Raw genomic sequence first — 24668 nt, 5'->3', positions numbered from 1 at the left:
AACATCTCTCTGTGGATTTTTTTTTTTTCACGAAAAAATAGCCAACGGCCTCCAAAGCAATGCTCGTTACATACCGTCATTAGTGGCAAAATTCCGTTTCTTCACGAAACCACTGCTGTCAGCCTCAGCGATCTAACAGTTGTGACACGATTGTAGCGTGCCAAAACCTCATGTCATGTGTTTCATAGTGTTCCGTGTGAGGCGATTTGAGTGCAATAAAGTGCTATTTATCCGGTTTGATAGCTTTTTGTAATAGCGAATCATGGATAAAGGTAACTTTTAAACTGAGTACTACCTCTATATCTGCAAAACGAAGTCTTAATCGTGAAACAGATGAAATAGTAAATGTATTGTTCCCAAAAATGAGTGAAAAAGAATCATACGACGGTGCAGAAGACAAAACGACTGCAGAATTATACACACAATGGGAAACCGAAGCTGGTGAGAGTTAATTAATGATCCACGAAACGGATGGAATTGGGAATGCGAATTATATGTAGTTATATTTACAATTTCTTCATCTGGAAAACGACAAGTCAATGGAAAATTTTTTTTGCGTGAATGTGTCGCATACACGTGTGTGTATGTTCTGTTGCGATTACGATGGTTGGCTTGACTGGTGGTTGGTGGTGGATAAGGTGAACTAGTTACAATTGTTGTTTTCAGATTCATTAACACCTGGAATCTTAACATCATAAGCAAGAAAACGGAAAAAAATCTGGACTGTCTGAGAAATTTCTGTACTCTGCTTCTGCTAACACATCTAAAAGTTCATCTTGCAGTGATCAATAAAATGTTACTGCAGTTGAACTAACTTAACTATACTAAACTGTAAGAGATAATTTGTCCTACAACAGTATGGACTCAATTATGAAAATGTATAAAATTATTTACGTTAATTCAGGTACATCTTCAAGTATTCGGTTGACCAGGACCAAAATGGCAGCTTTTGTCAAAAAGGTGTTGAGCCACATGTTATTCAAAATGATTAGATGATCTACATATAGTCAGTTTATGTTACAGTTTGCAGACTGTTGCTTCTGTCAAGAAAAAAAAACGTAAAATCGTTTTCATTACTGGTATAATATTTTACAACCCAATAAATAATTCAAAAACGTTAAGATTTTTTTTTTAACATAGCGCTGAGTCAAATGATGGCATGTTTTAACCAGTTCAGTACTAAGTTAAGACGTACAAACTGTCTTTTCGTAATGTATCTAGCATAAATGCTGACAACACAAATGCTAATTTTGGAGTTAACCATTCTTTACTTAAAAATATGAGTGATTTTGTACCAGATTTGATTAAGAGAAATTGTCGTACACAGATAGTACCATAGTATGTAACTACATGAGTCGTGCTATGAGTTTTTGTCTTATGACATAGAGACTGTAATTCTGAAAATTGATACCATTTTTACCCACTCTGCTGTAAAATGAGAAGAACTGAAAAAAATTATAGACTCAATGGATGGAGACTTTCATGAAGTGACACGCTATGTGGGAACAAGATGGCTCTCTCTTTTACACTGCGTAGATACATTATTAATAAATTAGAAAGTCATCATAAGTTATTCTGTAAGCTTGCGAGAAAAACGTCCAATGATTTTCGAAAACTTATTGATACTTAGCCTTGACAATGACTTGATTGAAACTTAGTTTTTTGTAGCCGTATTTTAAACCTGTTTCATAAAGCTATGAAATGCATGGAAAGCTACTACATTACATTTTTAGACGCATATAATATCATGGATAATCTTAAAAATGGGCTGATAAAAAGAAAATTTTTACTTTGGGGATGAAACAAGCAAAGAAATTAGAATGTGGTCTTCACCTAAACTGACCAGTAACATCCACAGAATTTTTTTAATTATTTGTTGACAACGATTTAGAGTACCTAAATAATTGATTTGATCGCAAATTGTCTGAAGTAATCGGCGTAGCTCCTCATTTTGTAGAAATGGCTAATGTTTCGAGCAACGACAAATTACTTTTATTGTTTAAGAGCTGATCTGGGGCGCAGAAGCGAATTCAGTCGATCGATGTACGTGGAGATTCAGTACCATTTATTACCACGAATCTGAAGAAAGTTGTTTGAGCACTGAAAATGATACTTTGTGGGCGCCCAAATAAGGCACTGAACAATTTGTCGATATTCTGCATAGTGCGGCCGTAGAGGTTCGCTGAGGTGGTTATAATTAATGTGCAGCTACTCACGGAGACAATTAATTATGTTACGGCGGCGAAACTTCGTAGATATGCTAATTCTATAATGTGGAACCGATTTACACTGCAAAAAAATTGGTTATTATTTTGGTCACCAGCGGCAAATCTGGAGCTGTTGATCACGTCGTTTTACGGATGCAGCATCCTGTCGATCTCTCCGGTGCTCATACTGAACAAATTGTGTAGGCGGCGGTTAATAATAAAATCGACATCATGCCTTTCTGCCTTGTGTGACCTTTTCTGCTATCGTCCTGTTCCTTATTCATTACATACGGAAACATTTCTAAACGTCTTTCTTGCATTCACAACGTCAGATTTGCACCTGGCGGGCAAAATTGGAACTATTTTTTTTTCAGGATAAATCGGTTCCGCATTAATGCATTTACGCATTAACGCATTAACATATAAATTAAGTTTCACTGCCATACGACAATTATAGCCCACATTGGACCTCTGTGAGTAGTTATACAACTAGTACAACTAGTACGGTTCTGGTGTGTTCGTATTACATACGGTGCCCATAGCTACGACATTCAAGGCCCTGGTTGTCAGACTCGATGCGAGAGCCATTCACGTGCAGGAAAGAAATATCGTCGCAGTCAGCACGCAAGCGGCAGATGTCACGGTTAAACATGCGAAAGCTTTTGCCCATGCTATGTGATAGAATAAACGGCCATTTAGGTGATCTTTTTGACACAAACAATAAGATTCCTACATATAAAAGAATGTTGTTGCTGTGGTTTTCAGTCCAGGGGCTAGTTTCACGGTGGTTCATCCAAAGCACGTCTCTGCATGTCTACTCCAGCTTACATCCTTTTGAACTTTCTTTCTGCAGCCGAACCTTAGTCTCTTTCTACAATTGTTATACGGCATACATTTCCCTCCGTTACCAATTTAACTGTTCTTAGGTGACTCAGAATGTGTTCTATCATTTTAGCCCTTATTTTAAACAATCTGTTGCATAAGAATCTTTTTTGTTCGACTCAGTTCATTATCTGTTCATTAGTTATACGATCTACCCATGCAATATTCAACGTTCTACTATAATACTACACATAGTTTTAATCTCCCAGGAAGTTTCACATCAGCCCACACTCCGTTTCAGAGTGAAAATTTCATTCCGGAAACACCCCCCGGGCTATGGCTAAGCCATGTCTCCGCAATATCCTTTCTTCCAGGAGTGTTAGTCCTGCAAGGTCTGCAGGAGAGCTTCTGTAAAGTTTGGAAGGTAGGAGACGATGTACTGGAGAAATTAAAGCTGTAGGGACGGACAGTGAGTCGAGGTTGGGTAACTCAGATGGTTGAGCACTTGCCTGCGGACGGAAAGATCCCAAGTTGGAGCCTCGGTGCGGCACACAGTTTTAATCTGCCAGAAAGTTTCGTGTATGTTACACTTTCGTGTGGGCTTCAGCGACATTTTACGATCATAGCAGCACATGTGTTTGATACAAACTTCAAACAATGGCAAAATACACTACTTGATCAAAAGAATACAGACACCCCTACGTAATACGAAATTGATCACTGGATGTACCCAGGTGCGGACCCATCAGTATAAAAGGAGGCGCATAATATTTTGTTGTCAGCAGAAAAGGAGTAACAGCAGAATGAATAGGACAGTGGAGCTCAGTGATTACGAATGTGGACTAGTCGTTTGCTGTCACATGAGCAACAAATCCGCCAGGAACATTTCAACTCTTCTGCAGAAGTCCAGTTTGGCTGTTGGTGATGTGATTGTCACGTGGATATGCTACGGAATAATCACAGCATTACGTTTTGTCGAGCATTGAAGACGATGGTTGTAAAAGATCACACTAATGCAGCGAAGGGAATCACTCGTGAGGACGACGGTTCAATCCTGATTTAGGTTTTCCGTGATTTCCCTAAATCGCTTCAGGGCAACGTTGGTTCATTTGAAAGCGTGCGGCCGACTTCCTTTCCCGTCCTTCCCTAATCCGATGAGATCGATGACCTTGCTGTTTGGTCTCTTCCCCCAAACAACCCAACCCCACTCGTGAGTTCCATAGTGATACCAGCAATCCAGCTAGCACTATGACTATGGGATTTAAAGAGATTGCATTTAGCCAGTCCTCATAGAAGCACGCATTTCTCTAGCCAGAACAAAGCAACGCTCATACTGATGTAAAGAGCGTAGTCTGACTGATAGCCAACCAACATTTAAAAGCAATTAGAAGAATTTCTGAATGACAACTCCTTCTACTCAATAGATGAATTCTTAGATAAGAAGTAGTAACAGTAAAAAAATAATTAATTAATTATTTTGTGTAAACAAAATTTATGTTAAAGTGACACGTTCCACATCATTACCAAATGTCGTATTCACGATCTATGGAACAAGGATTAATGTATGTATGTATTTATGTTTGATGTCTACGCACAAGTCACGCACTTTCAGTAAATTACGGACCATTAGAGTGTGGGCGCGGAACTGACGCCCGATGTCTTCCCAGATGTGTTTCATCCGTTCCGGATCAGGAGAGATGTTCACTATCCTGCTTCCCAAACAATCGTAGCACAATTCCGGCCAGTTGACACGGACAGTTATCGTGCTGGGCGATGCCGTCATCGTTGGAGAAGATACCAAGCATACAACGATGCAGGTGACCTGAAATAACATTCACGTAGTCCACAGCTGTCTTACGAGTACTGCCTATGTTTACTGCCACTAGTCCCGTAGAAGACCAGATAAATGTCCACCACATCTTGATACTGTCCGGTGTGTGTTAAGCGCAGCCGTTCGCCTGGATGTTTACATCGATCTGCTGTAAAAAGAAGCGTGATTTGTCGGACCAGGCGACACGTTCCTATTGACTACGGTCCACCATCGATGGCCCCGTGCCACTACGTTCTTCACTGACGATGTCTTTAGGCCAGCATGGGAACACATAGGGTTAGTCCGCTGTAGAATCCCATATTCAACCAAATGCGCTGAACGGTGTGTTCCGAATTACTTGTACCTGAACGAGCATTGTCCTCTGACATCGGATGGGCCACAGATCCCGGCCTTCCGCGCTTCCGTCAACCACTTTCCATGGAAGCACACTATATTAGCACGCAATCAGCCGACCAGCTCCGTCGGTTCCCAGACATTCTCAGGCTCCTGTCCATAACGATATGCTCTTTTTTGCATGTGTATTGGATTGTAGTGCCCCATCTGTGACCCGCATAGTCACTAGAAAAGATTTCCCATTCGTCTCTGCTCGGCAGATATGTTTACCTTACTACGTAAAATGAACATTCATGCCAACAATCGACAAAGCCAGTGAGCAGGAGTCCGAAAATGTGGTAGAAAGGTCCAAATTTTTGTTTGTATATATTGACGAACACTTGAACTGGAAGAAGCCTATTACTGAGCTTCACAAACACTTAAGTTCAGCTACTTCTGCTCTTCGTATAAGTGCTCATCAGCCTCCTGGCGTATTTTGCATATCGCCACTCAGTAACGTCTTATCAAATGAAATATAAAAATAATTTGTTTATGAGAACAGAATGCAATGGAAAGGATAATATTGGTAGAATGATAGAAAAGAAATTGCCAAATGAATTATCGGGTGACTGAAAAAGAGAACTAGGTAGACCTCGGAAGATGTGGATGGATGGATGACGATAGAGACCCGGACAGGTGATTACAAAACCTAATCCTTGGAAGGAGATGATGATGAAAAAGAATTAATTTTCTGAGGCAACCTATCACTTACAAAAGAAAGTACTGACCCACGGACGTCTTTTAGATACCTCTTCAGTGAGCTAGGCATTTTAACTGCATCGTCACAATACATATTTGCTAATGAAGTTTGTCACGATTTGAGAAGAGCAGTTACGTCGTTATCTACAAAACTAGAGGGAAAAAGACATTTATTACCTGTTATTAAAGCTGTCAGTGGCTCAAAAGGCAGTTCAAAATGCAGTAACACGAATCTTTGACCATTTACCCAATATCATAAAATGTCTGAAAGGTAGCAAAGCAAATTGTAAATTCAACCTACAATCATTTACCCTGGACAATTCCTTCCATGCCATAGACGAATTTCTATTTTAAAACTGTTAGTCTTGAAAAAACGTCGTATTTAAGTGTAGCTGCATGAGTAGGATTAAAAATTAACATGTTAGTTAATGTTTACATTAATCACGTACTCGTGTCCGTGTAGATGGACTCGTTCCACATCATTTCAATAAAACAATCGGCCAAATGATCTACGGAACATGTAACTAAGTAACGTCAAAGACCGCAACACCACATGGCAGTGAATCTGCTGGTGGGTAGTGGCCTCACTCATCCCTGTATTTGGGAGTATGTGCAACAATAACATGTACATCTAAGAAAAACGTAAAAGAGAGGTTATCAATCTATCAGTAAAAAAATATGTGTTAGCAATCAGTTGTCTAAGATGAGCAGTGACAAACGTTAAGGACAGTACACCTTTGGTGGGATACGTCTGTCGCACAAACGTCATACACAATTTGGAGCGTTGGGACGTCTGTAGCTCATGTCTGCCTAATACTATCATGTAGCGAGATGCTTTAGAAACTTGAAGAAAGATACTACAGACCATGGGTTGGGTATATAGAAGGCTGTGAACGATCAAAGGTGGCGGCGTGTGTTTATAGTGCATCTATTTCACGAAAATCTGATCATATCACCATCTTCTCCATTCCAAGAATGTCTGAAGCAACTAACTGTGTTTTCTTGTACTACACTCCATAGTAATTCTGCTGGTTTGTACATAATTTATATGTAGTGGGACTCATACAGGGGTTCAGAAATTTCCGTTAAAACCTACTAGACGTTTTGGAGGGGAGTGAGTGCATAATACGAGGGTTGGAACTTTAACAGTGGCGACTATTTATTACTAGCTCGTACAAAAAATATACGTGTTTCAAAGTTTTACTGATCTTCAAAGTAGTCACCAGAATTGTGTATAACCCATTGCCAGCGATGTGGAAGTCGTAGGATACTCTTAGCAGTGCCAGTTCTGTTGACAGTTCGAGCGGCGCGGTCTATTGCCCAACGAATTTGTAGGTGTTCTGAAGCGAACACCGTGAAGTGTTTCCTTCAGTTTAGAAATCGAGTTGAACTCACGAGGACTTAAGTCAGGTGATTGCAGTAGGTGGTATAGCACTTAGCAGCCCCATCGGTGAAACAAATCAGTAACAGCTTGCACTGTATGTGCTTGAGCATTGTCCTGCAAAATGATGGTCAGGTTCTTCAGAAAGTGTCATCACTTTAGTCTCTACGCTGGTCGTAGATTGTGTTCCAAAAATGAACAGCATAGAGACAGAAATGATGACACTTTCTGCTGGAACTGACCATCATTTTGCAGGACAATACTAAAGCACATACAGTACAAGCTGTTTCTGATTTGTTTGACTGATGGGGCTGCTAAGTGCTGTACCACCTACTGCACTCCCCTGACTTAAGCCCTCGTAAATTCGACTCGATTTCTAAATTGAGGGAAACACTTCACGTCATTCGCTTCAGAGCTGCTACAAATTCGACGGGCAATAGACGGCGTCGTTCGAACTGTCAACACAACTGGCACTGCTAAGAGTATCCTACGACTTCCACATCGCTGGCAACAGGTTATACACAATGCTGATGACTACTTTGAAGGTCGGTAAAACTTCGTAACACGTATTTACTTTGTACTAGCTATAAATAAATAGTTGCCACTATTAAAGTTCCAACCCTCGTGTTTTTGAATAGGAACTCACGTCCGGAAACGTACTGTTTCCGTTCTATGACGGTTTCAATTCAGACGTTCCACGCATCCTCTTCGGATTGACGAATTGATTTACGCATGACGCAATACGGTTATTACGTAACTATTCGAAAGGAAACAACAAAACGTACATTTATCACTTAACTACATTTGTTTGTATTAACACTTAAACATTACGTGTTTACAACATTCTAAAACAAATAGAATCCAGCAGGTAGGAGCCTCGCAGAAAGACAGACGTCAAGTGACATCAGGTTACCGCCTGACTCAGCACACGTCTTCCTGTCTACCCTATTTCGTACCAAGACAAGCAACTCTGGGACTTTTCTCTTTCCTTCAGCAGACGTGGACGCGTTACACGTCTGAATTCAAACCGTTGTAAAACGGAAACCGTTCGTTTCTGGACAGTGGTTCCAATTCAAAATATTATATACTCACTCCCCTCTATAAGTACTCGACGTTTGTAACGGGAATTACCGAACACCCTGTATCCCACACAAAACTTCGTAGAATGCTGGTGTGTGATGCGTCGAAGCCATCTACAAATGATAGGTTAAAAATTTGTGAGTGATACGTTTTTCACTGGCAGGAGAAGAAATTTATTTTCGTTTCCATTTGTTCTACATTTTTCCGTAATTGCCATCCCGACAAAGAGATTGTAAAATTAAAAATTTTGCTCTGAAAATCCTAGGTTCATTGTTGTTGTTGGTGTGGTCTTCAGTCCTGAGACGGGTTTGATGCAGCTCTCCATGATACTCTATCCCGTGCAAGCTTCTTCATCTCCCAGTAATTACTGCAACCTACATCCTTCTGAATCAGCTTAGTGTATTCATCTCTTGGTCTCCCTCTACGATTTTTACCCTCCACGCTGCCCTCCAATGCTAAATTTGTGATCCCCTGATGCCGCAGAACATGTCCTCCCAACCGATCCCTTCTTCTTGTCAAGTTGTGCCACAAACTCCTCTTGTCCCCAATTCTATTCAACAGCTCCTCATTAGTTATGTGATCTACCCATCTAATCTTCAGCATTCTTCTGTAGCACCACATTTCGAAAGCTTCTATTCTCTTCTTGTCCAAACTATTTATCGTCCACGTTTCACTTCCATACATGGCTACACTCCATACAAATACTTTCAGAAACGACTTCCTGACACTTAAATTTATACTCGATGTTAATAAATTTCTCTTCTTCAGGAACGCTTTCCTTGCCATTGTCGGTCTACATTTTATATCCTCTCTACTTCGACCATCATCAGTTATTTTGCTCCCCAAATAGCAAAACTCCTTTACTACTTTAAGTGTCTCATTTCCTAAGCTAATTCCCTCAGCATCGCCAGACTTAATTCGAGTACATTCCATTATCCTAGTTTTGCTTTTGTTGATGCTCAAGACGCTGTCCATTCCATGCAACTGCTCTTCCAATCCTTTGCTGTCTCTGACAAAATTACAATGTCATCGGCGAACCTCAAAGTTGTTATTTCTTCTCCATGGATTTTAATACCTACTCCGAATTTTTCTTTTGTTTCCTTCACTGCTTGCTCAGTATTCACCTGACCAAAAGTCTAGTTCCTCCTGCCACCGAACTTCACTAATTCCCACTACATCTAACTTTAACCTATCCATTTCCCTTTTTAAATTTTCTAACCTACCTGCCCGATTAAGGGATCTGACATTCCACGCTCCGATCCGTAGAACGCCAGTTTTATTTCTCCTGATAACGACGTCCTCTTGAGTAGTCCCTGCCCGGAGATCCGAATGGGGGACTATTTTACCCCCGGAATATTTTACCCAAGAGGACGCCATCATCATTTAACCATACAGTAAAGCTGCATGCCCTCGGGAAAAATTACGGCTGTAGTTTCCCCTTGCTTTCAGCCGTTCGCAGTACCAGCACAGCAAGGCCGTTTTGGTTAGTGTTACAAGGCCAGATCAGTCAATCATCGAGACTGTTGCCCCTGCAACTACTGAAAAGGTTGCTGCCCCTCTGCAGGAACCACACGTTTGTCTGGCCTCTCAACAGATACCCCCTCGTTGTGGTTGCACCTACGGTTCGGGCATCTGTATCGCTGAGGCACGCAAGCCTTTCCACCAACGGCAAGGTCCATGGTTCATGGGGAAAGCCCAGGTTCATAGGAAACCAATTAGGTTCGTGGGACACATGTGTTCCACTTCACTGATTTTTAAAATGGGTCAGCTTAAAATTTTTTTGGTAGTGGAAGTGTGTTACTTATCACAAAGGAAAGTTTTTGGCCTTTTGGTTTCCAACCATACGCAAAACAAATTTTAACCGTGAAAGACTTAAACACTCTTCCCTGCGCACTCTTTCCAATAGACATGTCTGGACACAGGAGGTGGACATTGAGTGCGCCGGGAGCCGTAAATAATTCGTCGACGGCAGGCAGCGACGCCTCGCGTGACAACAACCGGCTGCGCTCTCGCATCGACCGGCGCTGGCGCCGCGACGCTGGCCGTGCGACAAGACCCGGCACGCAGCAGCCGCTCCAGCGGACTCCTCCATCAGCACATTGTTCTCCTGAACGTGCCACCGCGATATGCAGCGCAGTCTGCAAACGTGGGAGGAAACGGCGCCAAATCACGCGGACCGACAGTCAGAGATAGTGGGGTGAGCATGCAATGCCTCTGAAAGGTCATGAGAACAATAGAACGTCGCTGGACAGTGCTCCACGTAACAGTGCTCCAGCAGCAATAGTCGTCTGTTTGTGGCGAGCAGGACGCATATTTTACAGAAAAGGAGATCTTTTAGCACCACATCCCATAAACTGTCACTGCTCCTCTAATACAGCCGAATAGTGGCGTCCAAGGTTTCTGCGCCTTTTCGTCGGCTTGGCCACAAGATCTCCTCACGTAAAAGCAGGGTAAACCATGATGATGATGAGGTCCCATACTCCATGACAGAGAGTAGAGGACGATGCGGGAGATCTGCACTGCTGTACTAGGCAAGGTCCTAGTAGAGGTGGTTTGCTATTGTCTTCCTCCGACCGTAATGGGGAATAATGATGATGATGATGACTACGACACAACAACACCCAGTCATTTCGAGGCAGGTGAAAATCCCTGACCCCCCCGGGAATCGAACCCGGGACTCCATGCATGGGAAACGAGACCGCTGCCGCGAGACCACGAGCTGCGGACAGGGTAAACCATACATGACGCAATGAGAAATACCGCACGAGAGAAGCGTCTCCCCCCACGATGGTGTGTCTGCGGATCAAATTTATAAGCAGCGGTTTCGAACCTTCCTGATTTATGCCATGTTGTAATTTTCTGACTGGCTGATGTTAAAAATATTCCGCTACCACAATCCAACGATTCTGTACCCAGGCCACATGTCGGTAACATTATTGTTGCGTCCTTAAACAGTCTTTCTTGGTGAGCGACTCGACTCCCTAGCCTCCGAGGCTTCTTTACGTGTGTGATACGTCGCGAGAAAGTCTGAGGTTTACAATACAATAGAGTATTAAGATTTCCAGACGTCCGGTACCCTCCCAGTGCTCAAACGGTAAAATGTTTTATACACTAGCTACACATCTTCCTTACTCGTAAATTTATTGTGTGATGTGAGATGAGAAGAGGAGGGTATATGGCATATCAGTAAGACAAACCTTTACCGGAGTTGCGTTTTAATTTTAATAAAAGCAATGAAACAACAAAGTTTTTTGGTGCACATATTTTCTCTCTTAAGACATTCGGCATTAAAATATACGCATTTTTGATTGAGTTCGAACCAGTTTTCCACTTTCCCGTAAAGTAAGACTACATGAGCACCTGGAAACAGCCCAAGAATCAATCCATACGTATTATAAGAATGTATATACGCTCCTCCATTAGGGAGGAGTTTGCTCACCAATGGCCTATATTCAAGGATGTGCATTCCACATGTCCTGATAAATCACTTGATTGATTTCAACTAAACTTGGTACATGTATCATTTACCGTCTGGAGAGAATTCCTGTAGGGGTAAGGACCACGTTCCTATCAAATGGGTGACGTTGGAGGTGAAAAAGTAATGTAGCTCAAGAGACTACATCCGTGTCTTATACCCTTTTTAATCTGAGCACTTCGTTTTTGGTCATCCACTCTTATTATTTTTTCTTGGCTGTTGTACATATTGTGCATTACCCGTCTCTCCCTAGAGCTTACTCCTACTTTTCTCAGAATTTCGAACATCTTGCACCGTTTTACACTGTCGAACGCCTTTTCTAGGTCGACAAATCCCATGAACCTATCTAGCTTCCATTATCAATCGCAACGTCAGAACTGACTGGTGTCTTTATCTTTCCTAAATACAAACTGATCTTAATCTAGCACATCCTTAATTTTCTTTCCCATTCCTCTGTATATTATTCCTGTCAGGAGCTAGGATGCATGACCTGTTAAACTGATTGTGCGATAATTCCCACTCTTGCAGTCTTTGGAATTGCAGGAGCTGACAAGTGCGAGAATTATCCCACCATCAGGTTAACGGTTCATGCATCCAAGTTTGCTGACAGGAATAACATACAGAAGAACGGAAAGCGGCCTTCCGGGAGACGTGTTCTTGGAGGCCTGCTGCAAGCACTGTACTGGTAGCAGTTTAGAGGTGGAACCTAGCGGCATCCAGCGCTCGGGTACGATCCATTTGGCTTTGTGTGGTTTCGAGAAGGCCGTCCTGTAGTCTGTTGAAGAGGAGCTGTGCAGCCAAGACTGGAGATGTGTGCCTGCGGAGCTGAGTGGCACTTGGCGGCTGTCGACACGAGAGAGCAGCGCCAAACCCAGAAAAAGTGGGCCGCAAAGTGATTACTGAAGACAGCGCCAGGAATGCACAGACGTGACTGCAACTATTGCTATGTGCCCCGTACTCATGATTGCTCAAGCACGTTTTCAGGTCTTGTTGTGTTCAGTTAACGATCTGGTACTTGTTATGGATTCAGGAGCGTGTTACAATTACTTTGTTTACATGTGTGCTAGTTGGATTTTGTTGCGTCTTGTTTGTGGGAAGTTCTTGGGGTAGATTTGTATTGATACTATTAAAGTATTATTTCTTAACTTGCCAAGTTTTTCGTTTGGCATCACGACATCTGACCAAACTGATGTTCAACTGCCCTAAGAGATTGTTTACCGTCTGATGCTATTCATAATATTGGATGATACGTGTGTGTGTGCGTGTGTGTGTGTGTGTGTGTGTGTGTGTGTGTGTGTGTGTGTGTGTGTGTGTTTGTGTGTTTGTGAAGAAGAAGGTATCCAGTTAATGTAATTTGGCTCAAGCCAGTGGTAAGGTGTGTCTGTTACTTATTGCACATTGTATTGTTCTCCGTAATTTAAATTGTAAATGTGATACTATCTCATGCCCCTCAGATATTTTGTTGAGTTATTCCCAGATTGAGGGGTATTAGAAGGTTGAGACAGAACTCAATTATGAATTGTGAGATTTTATAAGACACGTTAATGAGTGATTTAGTTGCACTGTTAGCGAACTATTGGTAATGCTATTTCTCTCAGTGCAACATTTTTTGATATTATTCTTCAGGATACTATGGTTAAGAATGGGAACCAGGCAGGTTTTCTTATAATTATTGTGCTGTTTTAAATAATTGTTTGTGAAACCGTTTCACTTAATATTTTAGCGATTTTATTTGACAGTGGTCAGTTGATAAATGGTAGCACTACAACTAACAGGACTACCATATTACAATTACGCCTTCGCAACCCCTAGCCACTTCCACCACACAGCCTGCGTTGCTGTTGAATTCCACCACACTAACAAAAACTAATTTGACAACCAAGTCTCACAAAGCTGTCAACAATAAAGTAGCTATCCCGTCTACTCGCAATCGTAGTGCTCCCAACGTCGAAGCTGGAGGTCGGCACCAAATAAATCACACAACATCGAATGAAGAACCAAATGTAACCAGTGCCGGGAAATTGACATTAAGGCTTCTATCCAGTCACTCGTTGACGAGTCTGGTTTGTGCAGGTGAAGACAGCAAAAGTAAAGACGAAGTTAATTTAAGAAGTCGTTCATTCAAGAGAATTGTACAAACATACTGTCATTTGACCATCGTGCAGACTCTCATATGGGGGAGATAGTAATAGGCATCCTTGGCATGGAGAAACAAATGAAAGAGTTGAAAGTATGTGAGGCGCTAGTTCCTCATGGGATCCGAATTCGGTTTCACAGAGAGTACGGCGTTGGCCCATTACTTCTCTTGCATTTAACGCTAATCTCTCGCCCATCGCAAAATCCCAAGCGATGTGAAAGAAGCGCAGGTCACTCTTGCATATAAGAAGGTTAAAAGGAATGGACCCGCAAAATCACAGAGCAAGATCCCTAACATCGGTTGGCTGCAGAATCATTGAACACATTCTCAATCCGAATATAATGAATTATCTTGAGATCGAGACGCTTATGTCCACGTATCAACATCGTTTTAGAAAGCATTGCTCCTGCGAAACTCAGCTAGCCCTTTCCTCACACGATATACTACTATCTATGGATAGGCAGATTCCATATTTCTAGATTTCCGAGGAGCATTCGACACGGTACCCCATTACAAGCTGTTAATGAAGGCACGAGCGTAAGGAATAGATTCCTAGATATGAGTGGTTCGAATGCTTCTTATGTAATAGAGCCAAGCATGTCGTCCTCGATTGCAGGTGTTCATCAGATACAGGGTATAGTCAGGAATATCACATGGATGTGTGACAGGACCGCTGTTATCTTCTGTGTACTCGTACATAAGTGAACTGACCGGAAGGGTATGCAGCAGTCTGTATCTGTTTGCTGATGATAGTGTGGTGTACAGGAAGGCGTCGAAGTTGAGTGACTATAGGAGTATACAGGATGACTTAGAAAAAAATTATAGTTGGTGTGATGAACAGCAGATAGCTCTAAATGCATAAAAATGTAAATTACTGCAGGTGAGTAGGAAAAACAAACCCTTAGTGTTCAAATACAGCATTATTAGTTTCAAGTCGATTAAATATCTAGTCATAAGTTTGCAAAGAGATATGAAATGAATGAGCATGTAAGGAATTTAGTAGAGAAGGCAAATGGTCGGCTTCGGTTTATTGGGAGAATTTTAGGAATGTTTGGTTCATTTGTAAAGGAGACCGCACGTAGGATACTATTGCCGTCCATTGTTGAGTTGTTTGGGATCTCCACCAGGTCGGATAGATGGAAGCCATCGTAGCAGTTCAGAGGCGGGCTACTAAATTTATTAATGGTAGGTTCGAACAACACGCAAGTATGCTTCGGGAACTGACACGAGTATCACTGGTGGAGAGAAAGTGACATTGCTTTCGAGGGGCACTCCTGAGAAAATTGGATAATTCTACTGCCGCTACCAAAAGAAACTGGTACACCTGCCCAATATCGTGTAGGGCCCCCGCGAGCACGCGGAAGGGCCGCAACACGACCAGGCATGGACTCGATTAAGGCCTCAAGTAGTGCTGGAGGGAACTAACAAAATGACGCCTGCAGGGCTGTCCATAAATCCGTAACAGTCCGAGGGGGTGGAAATCCCTTCTGAACAGCACGTTGCAAGGCATCCCAGAAGTGCTCAGTAATGTTGATGTTTGGGGAGTTTGGAGCCAGTAGAAGTGTTTAAACTAAGAGGAGTGTTCCTGGAGCCACTCCGTAGCAATTCTGGATGGGGTGCCCTGCTGGAATTGTCCAACTCCGTCGGAATTCATAATAGACATGAATGGATGCAGGTTATGAGACAGGATGCTTAAGTACGCGACACCTGTCAGAGTCGTGTCTAGACGTATCAGGGGTTCCATATCACTCCACTTCCACACGCTCCACACCGGTACAGAGTCTCCACCAGCTTGAAAAGTGCCCTACTGACATGCAGGGTCCATAGATTCGTGAGGTTGTCTCCACACCCGTACACGTCCATCCGCTCGATACAATTTGAAACGAGACTCATCCGACCAGACAACATGTTTCCAGTCATCAACAGACCAATGTAGGTGTTGACGGGCCCAAGCTTTTTGTCGTGTAGTCGTCACGGTACGCGAGTGGGCCTTCTGCTCCGTAAGCCCATATCGATGATGATCCGTCGAAGGGTTCGCACATTGACACTTGGTGATGACCCAACATTGAAATCAGCAGCAATTTGCGCAAGGGTTGCATTTCTGTCACGTTGAACGATTGTCTGCAGTCGTCGTTGGTCCCGTCGTTGCAGGACCTTTTTCCTGCCGGAGCGATGTCGGACATTTGATGTTAAATCTTGATAACTTGCCTTTATAGAGCAGTAACCGATCTAACAGCTGCGCGACCACAGCGCCGTATTCTGGCTCGTTACATATTCCTGTATATGAATACGTATGCCTCTATGAGGTTTTTGGCGCTCTGTGTATATATATTGCATAATGACCACGAAGACAAAATGAGATAGATTAGGGCTCGTACGGGGGCCTATAGGAAGTCGTTTTTCCATTGCTCCACTTGCGAGTGGAAATCGATAGTATTTTTACAGTTCTGTTACATACACCATACTGTGGCTCGAAGAGTATGTATATTTAGGTGTAGGTGACTATTGTCGCACTGGTGAGAAGTACACAAAGTGCTTCCTGGTACCCCTCCCTAATAAAGTTGAAAATGGAGGAAGCCATAATGGGCTAGTTTGGTACTTGGGCCTGGGATGAAACATCAGCTTGGTGGTGGTTAAATCGCAGTAGCTATTTGTTGTATTTCAGTTTGAACTCATTCCCTACATACGGCAACATTAACAAACATTATATCACGGCAAAGCCAAATCGTCTAGTCGAACGTAAACTCCAGGATGACAGTATTTCAGCGGTTGAAAGACCCACCTCCTCCATTTATCCCCCGACCCTCCACTCCCCACGTCGTGCCTTCCAAGTAAGCAAACTTAATGCTCCTGTTTCAAATAGAAGAGCTGCAAGGATCAATTTGTTGCTCTTTCCATCCTATACACAGAAAGCATCCTCCTCTTCCAAAGGTTCTTTATGAGATTTGGGATTCACGAAGCACACAGCCAGAGACGATAGTTGCTACCACAATCTACCGCAAACAACTCACCTTCAGCATGCGGACTTCACGTAGCGCTATCTTGCGGATGAGCGGGTCGTCCTCGGACTCGACGAACTTCTTGATGGCGACCAGCTGACCCGTGTCCCTATTGCGGCACTTGAACACCAGCCCGTAGCTGCCCTCGCCCAGCTTGGCCAGCTTCTCGTAGCGCTCCATGAGGCGCGACGAGGTGCGCGACCTGCCGGCAACAAAGCGCACGGTATCATCCACTGTTGCTCTGGGTGAGCAAAGTGCTCCCTAATTAACTATATCTACGAGGGGTGTTCAGTAATTAGTACAATACATCTTTTCTGGAAGCAGATTGGTTTTAGTAAGTTATCCAGTACACCGTATTATTCCCCACCCTTCTGGCAACAAAACCCTATTTTTGAACATAATCCCCGTTCAATGTGATGGTCTTGCTGGGATGGCATGGAAGCCCGCATGGTACAACTCTACAGGTCTTGCTCCATCAGTACCCTCCCCATCGTTCACGTAATGCTTCCCACGGAGAGCATCCTTTATTGGTCCAAATAACTGAAAGTCGGATGGTGTGAGATTCGGGCTGCAGGGTGGATGAGGAAGAACAGTCCAATGAAGTTTTGTGGGCTCATCTCGTGTGCACAGATTTATGTGAGAGCTTGCACTGTCATGCAGAAAGAGAAGTTTGTTTGTATTTTTTGGAAGGCGAACACGCTGCAGTCGTTTCTTCAATTTCCTGGGAGTATAACAAAAACGATGATGACAGACAGATTCCTGGGTCAACGGCTCACCGTGCTTTTGACCACTGCCAGTTCTCTGTGGACATTCTGCAAGCGCTTATGAATATCTGTGATGATCTGGTTTTCTGACAAATGTAACTCAATCACAGTTCTCTGTTTGGAATGCACCTCTGTTACAGACGCCATTATGAAGGCGCTGCCACCTATAGGAAAGGAATAATATTATTGACTGAAGCTGGAATATTCCACGATGCCCGACAGCAAAACCCGCAATTCTTCACCGTAAATACACCGAGAAAAAAAATGTTTTACATTACTTACTGAAAACCCCTCGTACATCCACACTGCAGAAACCGCCTTGTGGTGTGTCGCGGAGAGTATTTTGTGCACCAGCGCCACTTCCCTTCTTTCCTTTTCCAGTCGCAAACACTTCACAGGAAGATAGCTTGTTGGTAAGCTTACATGTGAGCTCGAATCTCTCTGATTTTATGCTCATGGTTCTTTCTTTAGAATACGTAGGAGGAATTGGTTGACTCCTCTAGGAACGTACGATCTCGGAATTTTAACAGTAAAACACACTGTGGAGCAGAACGCCTCTCCTACACGATCAGCACTGGAGTTGGATGAGTATCTCTGCGACACTATCGCGCTTACTTAATGAAAAACGATACTTTTCTTTTTATCTTCTCTATGTTCTGTATCAACCCTATCTGGTATAGATCCCACACTTAGGAGCAACTTTCAAGTATCGATCGAACGAGGATTACTTAACCTGTCTCCTTTGTAGGTGGACTACACTTGTTGGGGATTCTTCCAATGAATCTGTCTCCCATCTACGTTACATCAAATTAGCTTTGTGTGGGCGTTCCATTTTTAATCAATTTGTATGCAAACTCCGCATATCATATGGACGTAACTGCTCCAGGTGATTTTTTTGCAATTGTATTATCAAAAAATATAGTAATTCCATGGAAATGTATTGATCACTAAAGACTTTATTTATGACACATCATCATCCTCGGATAACTGTGGCAAAATTACACAAATGACATTTTTTCATTTATTTTAATTTCATTCCTCTGCCCAATATGCGCACGGGAAGGCTGGCAGCAGCACAATCCGCCGCTCCTCACACGAGTGATATATTTAATATAACATGAAAAGGCGATAAAGAGGAGGACATAAGAGACTGTGGAGGTAAAATATGCACTTACACGGAGAGATTTAAAAAAAGTCCACATAAAGATATAAAACACAGCTGGCGATTTGTGGAGCACACAAAGTACACTGAAGTCGCATGCACAAGTTAAAGGTTGGCCACAGTATTAAAACACACCCAACGATGACACTTTAAAACCACTGCACGAGACGGAGCACACACGACAAAAAGTAAAAACTGCCTGGAGGGACTTGCCAAGTGAGGGGAGGCCTACAAGGAGGGAAAAGAGGGGAAGGATTTTTAAAGCAGCTGTGGGCGGAAGGCGTGGGAGGCTGGAGACAGTAGGAGGAAAAGCAAGGGGCTCGTGGGGCACACCAAGGGGCAGGAGACGGGTGAGTTGGGAGATGGATAGTGAAAGCACGTCACGAGGGAGTCGAGATACACGGAAGGAGTGCACTGGAAAGGGAAGGGGTGTAGGAGGGAGGAAAAAACCGCTCAGGGGAAGGGGAAGGAAGTGGAACAAAGGACGATTTTTTTCTTTTATTGTGATTTCATTTCCCTGCACCATAAGGCCAGGGGAGGGTTGGCAGCAGCATTAAACTGTGCAGAACAACGATACTTTAAAACCACTGCTTGAGACGAGCACACATGACAAAGAATAAAAACTGCTGGGAGGGACCTGCCAAGTGAGGAGGAAAAGGGGGGGAAGAGGAAGTGGCAGCGAGAGAGGGTGCTGGAGGGGTAGAATGAAAAGATGAGGTCGGGGGCATTACCAAGGGGCAGGAGGCGGGTGGGCTGCAAGATGGAGAGGGGAAGGCAAGCCAGGAGGGAGCACAGAGACACAGAAGGGTTGCACTGGAAAGGGATGGGGTGGCAGAGGGAAGGGTGGATGAGGGAAGGGAAGAGGAAGGGAGAGGGAGCTCTGAGGAAGGAGAGGGTGAAGGCAGGTTTAGAGTTGGTGAAGCTCATCATCCCTGAGCAGTAGGCACTGGAAGTTACATTGGGAAAGAAGATTGTGGAGAGAGGGCAGGACACAATGGTGAATGTTCAGGAATGGTCTGGGGATAAGTGGATAGGAGACGCTAGGGGCTGGGGAGATCGAGTCTGTGGATGATGAATAGGATGCTGATGTGTTTGAGGATAATTGGAATATGTGGGAAATGGATGAGGTTGTTGAGGACCCACGTGGAGGACGGGAGTCGGATACAGAAGGTGAGGCAGAGTGTGTGGCGTTCAAGGATTTGGAGGGCCATATAGTATCTGGGTGGGGCAGAAATGCAGGTGATGTTGGCATAACAAAGGATGGGATAGGTCAAGGATTTGTAGGTGTGAAAGATGGTGGAAGAATGCAGTCCCCATGTCCGACCAGGCAGGAGTTTCAGAAGGCAGTCTATTGTGGGCTTTGTGTTGGATCGTAAGGAGATGGGGAGTCCAGGTGAGATGATGGTAGAGGGTGAGGCAAAGGTATTTCAGAGTAGGAGTGAGGTGGATAGGACGACTACAAATGGTGAGGAAAAATCGTGAAGCTGGAAGGAGCGGGTGGTATGACCTATGATGATTGCTTGGGTCTTCGAAGGGTTGATGCAAAGGAGCCACTGGTTGCACCAGGTGATGAATTGGTCAAGGTGGGTTTGAAGGGTATGACAGGACCATTGAAGGGTAGGATAAAGGGCCAGGAAGACGGTGTAATCAGCAAATTGGAGGGAATGAACAGGCAGGGGAGGTTTGGAATTATCTGCAGTGTACAGGAGAGAGAGGAGAAGGGAAAGGATGGAGTCTTGGGCACCCCGGCAGTGGGATGGATATTATGGGAGTTGGTATAGTAGACAGTGGCATAAGAGGGAAGACGGAAGGAAGGAAGCAATGAGGCAGACGCAACTGACGGGAAGAGCGTAGATCTGGAGTTTACAGTGGAACCCAGGATACCAGACACGGTTATAGACGTTCTGGAGGACAAGCGACTCAAAGATAGCGGAGTGACAGGTGTTTAATTGGAGGAAAAGAACATTGGTAAGGTAAAGGAGCTGGTCGTTGGCCGAGAAGGAGGGCCAGAAACCATACTGAGTAAGGGGAAGGAGATGGTGCTGGTGAAAGTGGTGATGAATTCATCGCGATAGGAACAACGGACAAGTTAGAAAAGCTAATACATAATAATTATAATGTAACATCAGGAACAGAAGTACATACTAAGTACTAGTTATTACAATACGCTTAAGAAAGCTCAAACAAGTGAGCAATGCGAGAAAAACGTACAATCTCATGTGCAACTGCTATTTGGCGTATTTGCAAAAGGTGTTATTTGGAGACTTTGTATGCCATACTGAAGACAGTAGACTCAACGACCGTGTTATATCTACTTGGCGCCAGATGACGTTGATGTCAAAGATCGACACAAGCCAAGACATAGCTTTTATAACACACAAAACAACGTAAATTTTTCTACCACACTACATCTGTACTTTTCTTTTTTTTTTTTTTTTTTTTTTACAATAAGCACCATATTGGTGATGTAAAAGTAAAGCGTAGAATGCATTATGAGTCAAAACCTGTCATGGGGCACATACAAATGTCGTACACCAGTCTTAGCAACTCCCCTACCCTCCAACTCTACACCACTCATCTCCTTTCCCAAAGTGGCTTCCATCAACTCCCCTTCCCAGATGATGCCCTCTGTCTTCCCATTTATCGCTCCTATCAACTCTGATTCTCACCTCCCCTCCCTCCCATTGTCATTTTCCTGGGCTCCCTTTCCCACCATTCCATCCTGTTTTTTGCCCACATACCCTCTCTTTGACTCCTTTCTCTCCCCTGAGTCCTTTTTCTTTCCCGTCCACTAATTTCCCCACTCCATCTCATGTCTTCCTGCCCCCTTTTTTCTATGTCCTCTCCCTCCAATGGCTCACCTTTTTTTGCTTTTCCTCTCCTGCCTCACCTTTTTCCCCCTAATCTGTCTGGGTCCTTCTCCCCTCCCCTGGGTCCTCCCCCCCCCCCTCCCATATGCCTTCGTACTCTATAGTGCAGGTTTCCGTGAGTCTTCAGTGTTGTGCATCCCCTTTTATAAGTGTTGCGAACAGCCACCATACTGTCGCTAGGTGTGTTTTTAACTGTTGCAAAGAGAAACCAGACTGTCGCCTTATTTTTTAATTGTGCCTGTCTATTTACTATGTGTTTTAATCTTTGTTTTTATATTTTCTTCGAAAATTTTTCGCCTTGTTTCAGTTTTTAACAGTCACCGTTTAATCGCCTGTTTTTATAGTTATGATATATAACAAAGCAGCAGAGGAGTCGAATCGTCGATTATTTTAGAAGGAAATATGACATGGCCTAACAACACAGAAGATTTTAACTTTAGTTACAACGGCAACGAAAGCCTGCAGACTTATAAAACGAGCAAGATTCAATTTACTGAGACCGCAAGTGGGTCATGTAAAAAACAAAACAGTAATTTTTACAACGCTGTCAGGGTGGCCTGGGATGGATAGGAACAAGGAGGATTGGCTGGGGGAGGGGGATGGGGAGGAGGAGGGGTGTCACCAAGGGCAGGGTGGAGGGCAGATGGAGACAGATGTTGAATTATTGAATTACTCGGAGGGGCGAGAAGGAACAGCGGAGGTGTATAGGAAAGTAGGCCTGGGTTGGGGAGGGTGGAGAACCAAGGAACAAGAAGGTTCAAATGGCTCTGAGCACTATGGGAATTAATATCTGAGGTCATCAGTCCCCTAGAACTTAGAACTACTTAAACCTAACTAATCTAAGGACATCACACACATCCATGACCGAGGCAGAATTCGAACCTGCGACGGTAGCACTCGCGAGGTTCCGGACTGAAGCGCCTAGAACCGCTCGGCGAACAAGAAGGAAGGGCAGCTCAAAATGTGTGTGTGTTCCTAAGGGACCTAACTGCTGGGGTCATCGGTCCCTAGAGTTACATACTATTCAAACTAATTTATGCTAAGCAGAACAGACACACCCATGCCCCAGGGAGGACTCGAACCTCTGGCGGGAGGGGCCGCGCAATCAGTGACATGGCGCCTCTAACCACGCGGCCACTGCGCAAGGCTGAAGGGCAGCATAAAGGGGAACAAAGAAGGAAGGGGGTATTGCTTTCTCTCTCGATGAAGTATGTGGACATTGTGCCTAGTTGCCTAGCGTGCTGTACGATCTTTGTATGTACCTCTTGACAGGTTTTTGACTCATAACGTATTCTATATTTATTTTTTCACCGACGATATCATGCTTATTGTAAAAAAAGAAAAAAAACGAGATGTAAAGTAGTAGGAATATTAACTTTGTTTTGTGTATTATAAAAGTTACGTCTTGGTTTGTGTCGATGTTTGACAACAATGCCATCTGACATCGAATTGGAATAATACGATCCTCGAGTCCAGTATGACATGCGAAGCCTCCAAAGAACGTCTTTTGAAAATACGCCGAAAGGCAATTTCCCACGAGATTGTATTTCTTTTACTGCTCACTTGTATGAGCTTGCATAAGTGTATTGTAAGTACTTATACATCGTATGTGCTACCTTTCCTAATGTTATATTGGCCTTAAAATTATTATGTGTTTGCTTTTCTAATTTCTCTTTCATCTAAATTTTGCCACAGTTATCCGATGATGATGACTCAAAACGGGTCATAAATATAGTTTTCAGTGATCAAGATGTTTCTGTGGAATTATCACGTGTGAAGTGTGAATGGTCGCATATCTTTCAAATGGAAAACTTCATCGGTCAAATGGAAGAACCATACGATAACAAATGTTTGTGCTGTTTATGCGCAGTACGTTACATTTGTTTACGTTGAGGGTCAATTGCCAATTCCTGCACCAAATGTCGATTCCCTGCATGTCATCCTGCATTTAGCTACAATTTTCTAGCGTCGCAACTTCTCTGTATACAAGGCCTTATGGAATTTCAGACGATTTCCACTATGCAATAGTTCTGTAGCACTCCCTTGAGATTCGTATGAAGTTAATTTCAAGTCTGAAGAGTTCTTTCCATTTACAATGGCAAGTTGTGTTTTGTTTGCTAGAAACTCTTCAATCCAGTCACGCAGTTGGTCTGGTATTTCGTATCCTCTTATTTTATCCATTAGGCGGCAGTGCCGAACTACACTGATGCACCAAAGAAACTGGTCTAGGCATGAGTATTCAAATACAGATATATGTAAACAGGCAGAATACAGCGCTGGGGTCAGTAACGCCTATTCAAGACAACAAGTGTCTGGCGCAGTGTTTAGATCGGTTCCTGCTGCTACAATGGCAGGTTATCAAGATTTAAGTGAGTTTGAACGTGGTATTATAGTCGGCGCACGAGCGGTGGTACACAGCATCTCCGGGGTAACGATGAAGTGACAATTTTCCCCACATGACCATTTCATGAGTGTTCCTTGGATATAAGGAATACGGTAAAACATCAGCTCTTCGACATCACTGAGGCGGAAAAGGATCCTGCAATACCGGGACCAACGACGACTGCAGACAATCGTTCAACGTGACAGAAGTGCAACCCTTCTGCAAATTGCTGCTGATTTCAGTGCTGGGTCATCGCAAGTGTCAACACGCAAACCATTCAACGAAACAACATCGACATGGGCTTTCGGAGCCGAAGCCCCACTCGTGTACCCTACATGACTGCACGACACAAAGCGTTACGCCTCGCCTGGGCCCTTAAACACCGACATTGGACTTTTGATGACTCGAAACATGTTGCCTGGTCGGACGAATCTCGTTTCAAATTGTATCTAGCAGATGGAGGTGTACTGGTATGGAGACAACCTC

The 24668-nt window shown here is 43.5% G+C and overlaps 1 protein-coding gene across 1 annotated transcript in view; it reads right to left on the bottom strand.

Annotated features, from left to right (window-relative positions):
• LOC126238113 (cyclin-dependent kinase-like 1) overlaps nt 1–24668 on the bottom strand; it is a 247032-nt gene that overhangs the window by 124126 nt on the left and 98238 nt on the right. Inside the window, exon 2 of the mRNA XM_049947768.1 lies at nt 17016–17205. Within this exon, the coding sequence (XP_049803725.1) occupies nt 17016–17205 (190 nt within the window). The remainder of the gene's footprint in view (nt 1–17015; nt 17206–24668) is intronic.

The sequence above is a fragment of the Schistocerca nitens genome, chromosome 1, assembly GCF_023898315.1.
Source record: "Schistocerca nitens isolate TAMUIC-IGC-003100 chromosome 1, iqSchNite1.1, whole genome shotgun sequence".
In the NCBI taxonomy this organism is placed as follows: Eukaryota; Metazoa; Arthropoda; class Insecta; order Orthoptera; family Acrididae; genus Schistocerca; species Schistocerca nitens.
This window is presented reverse-complemented; position numbering and strand designations above follow the sequence as displayed.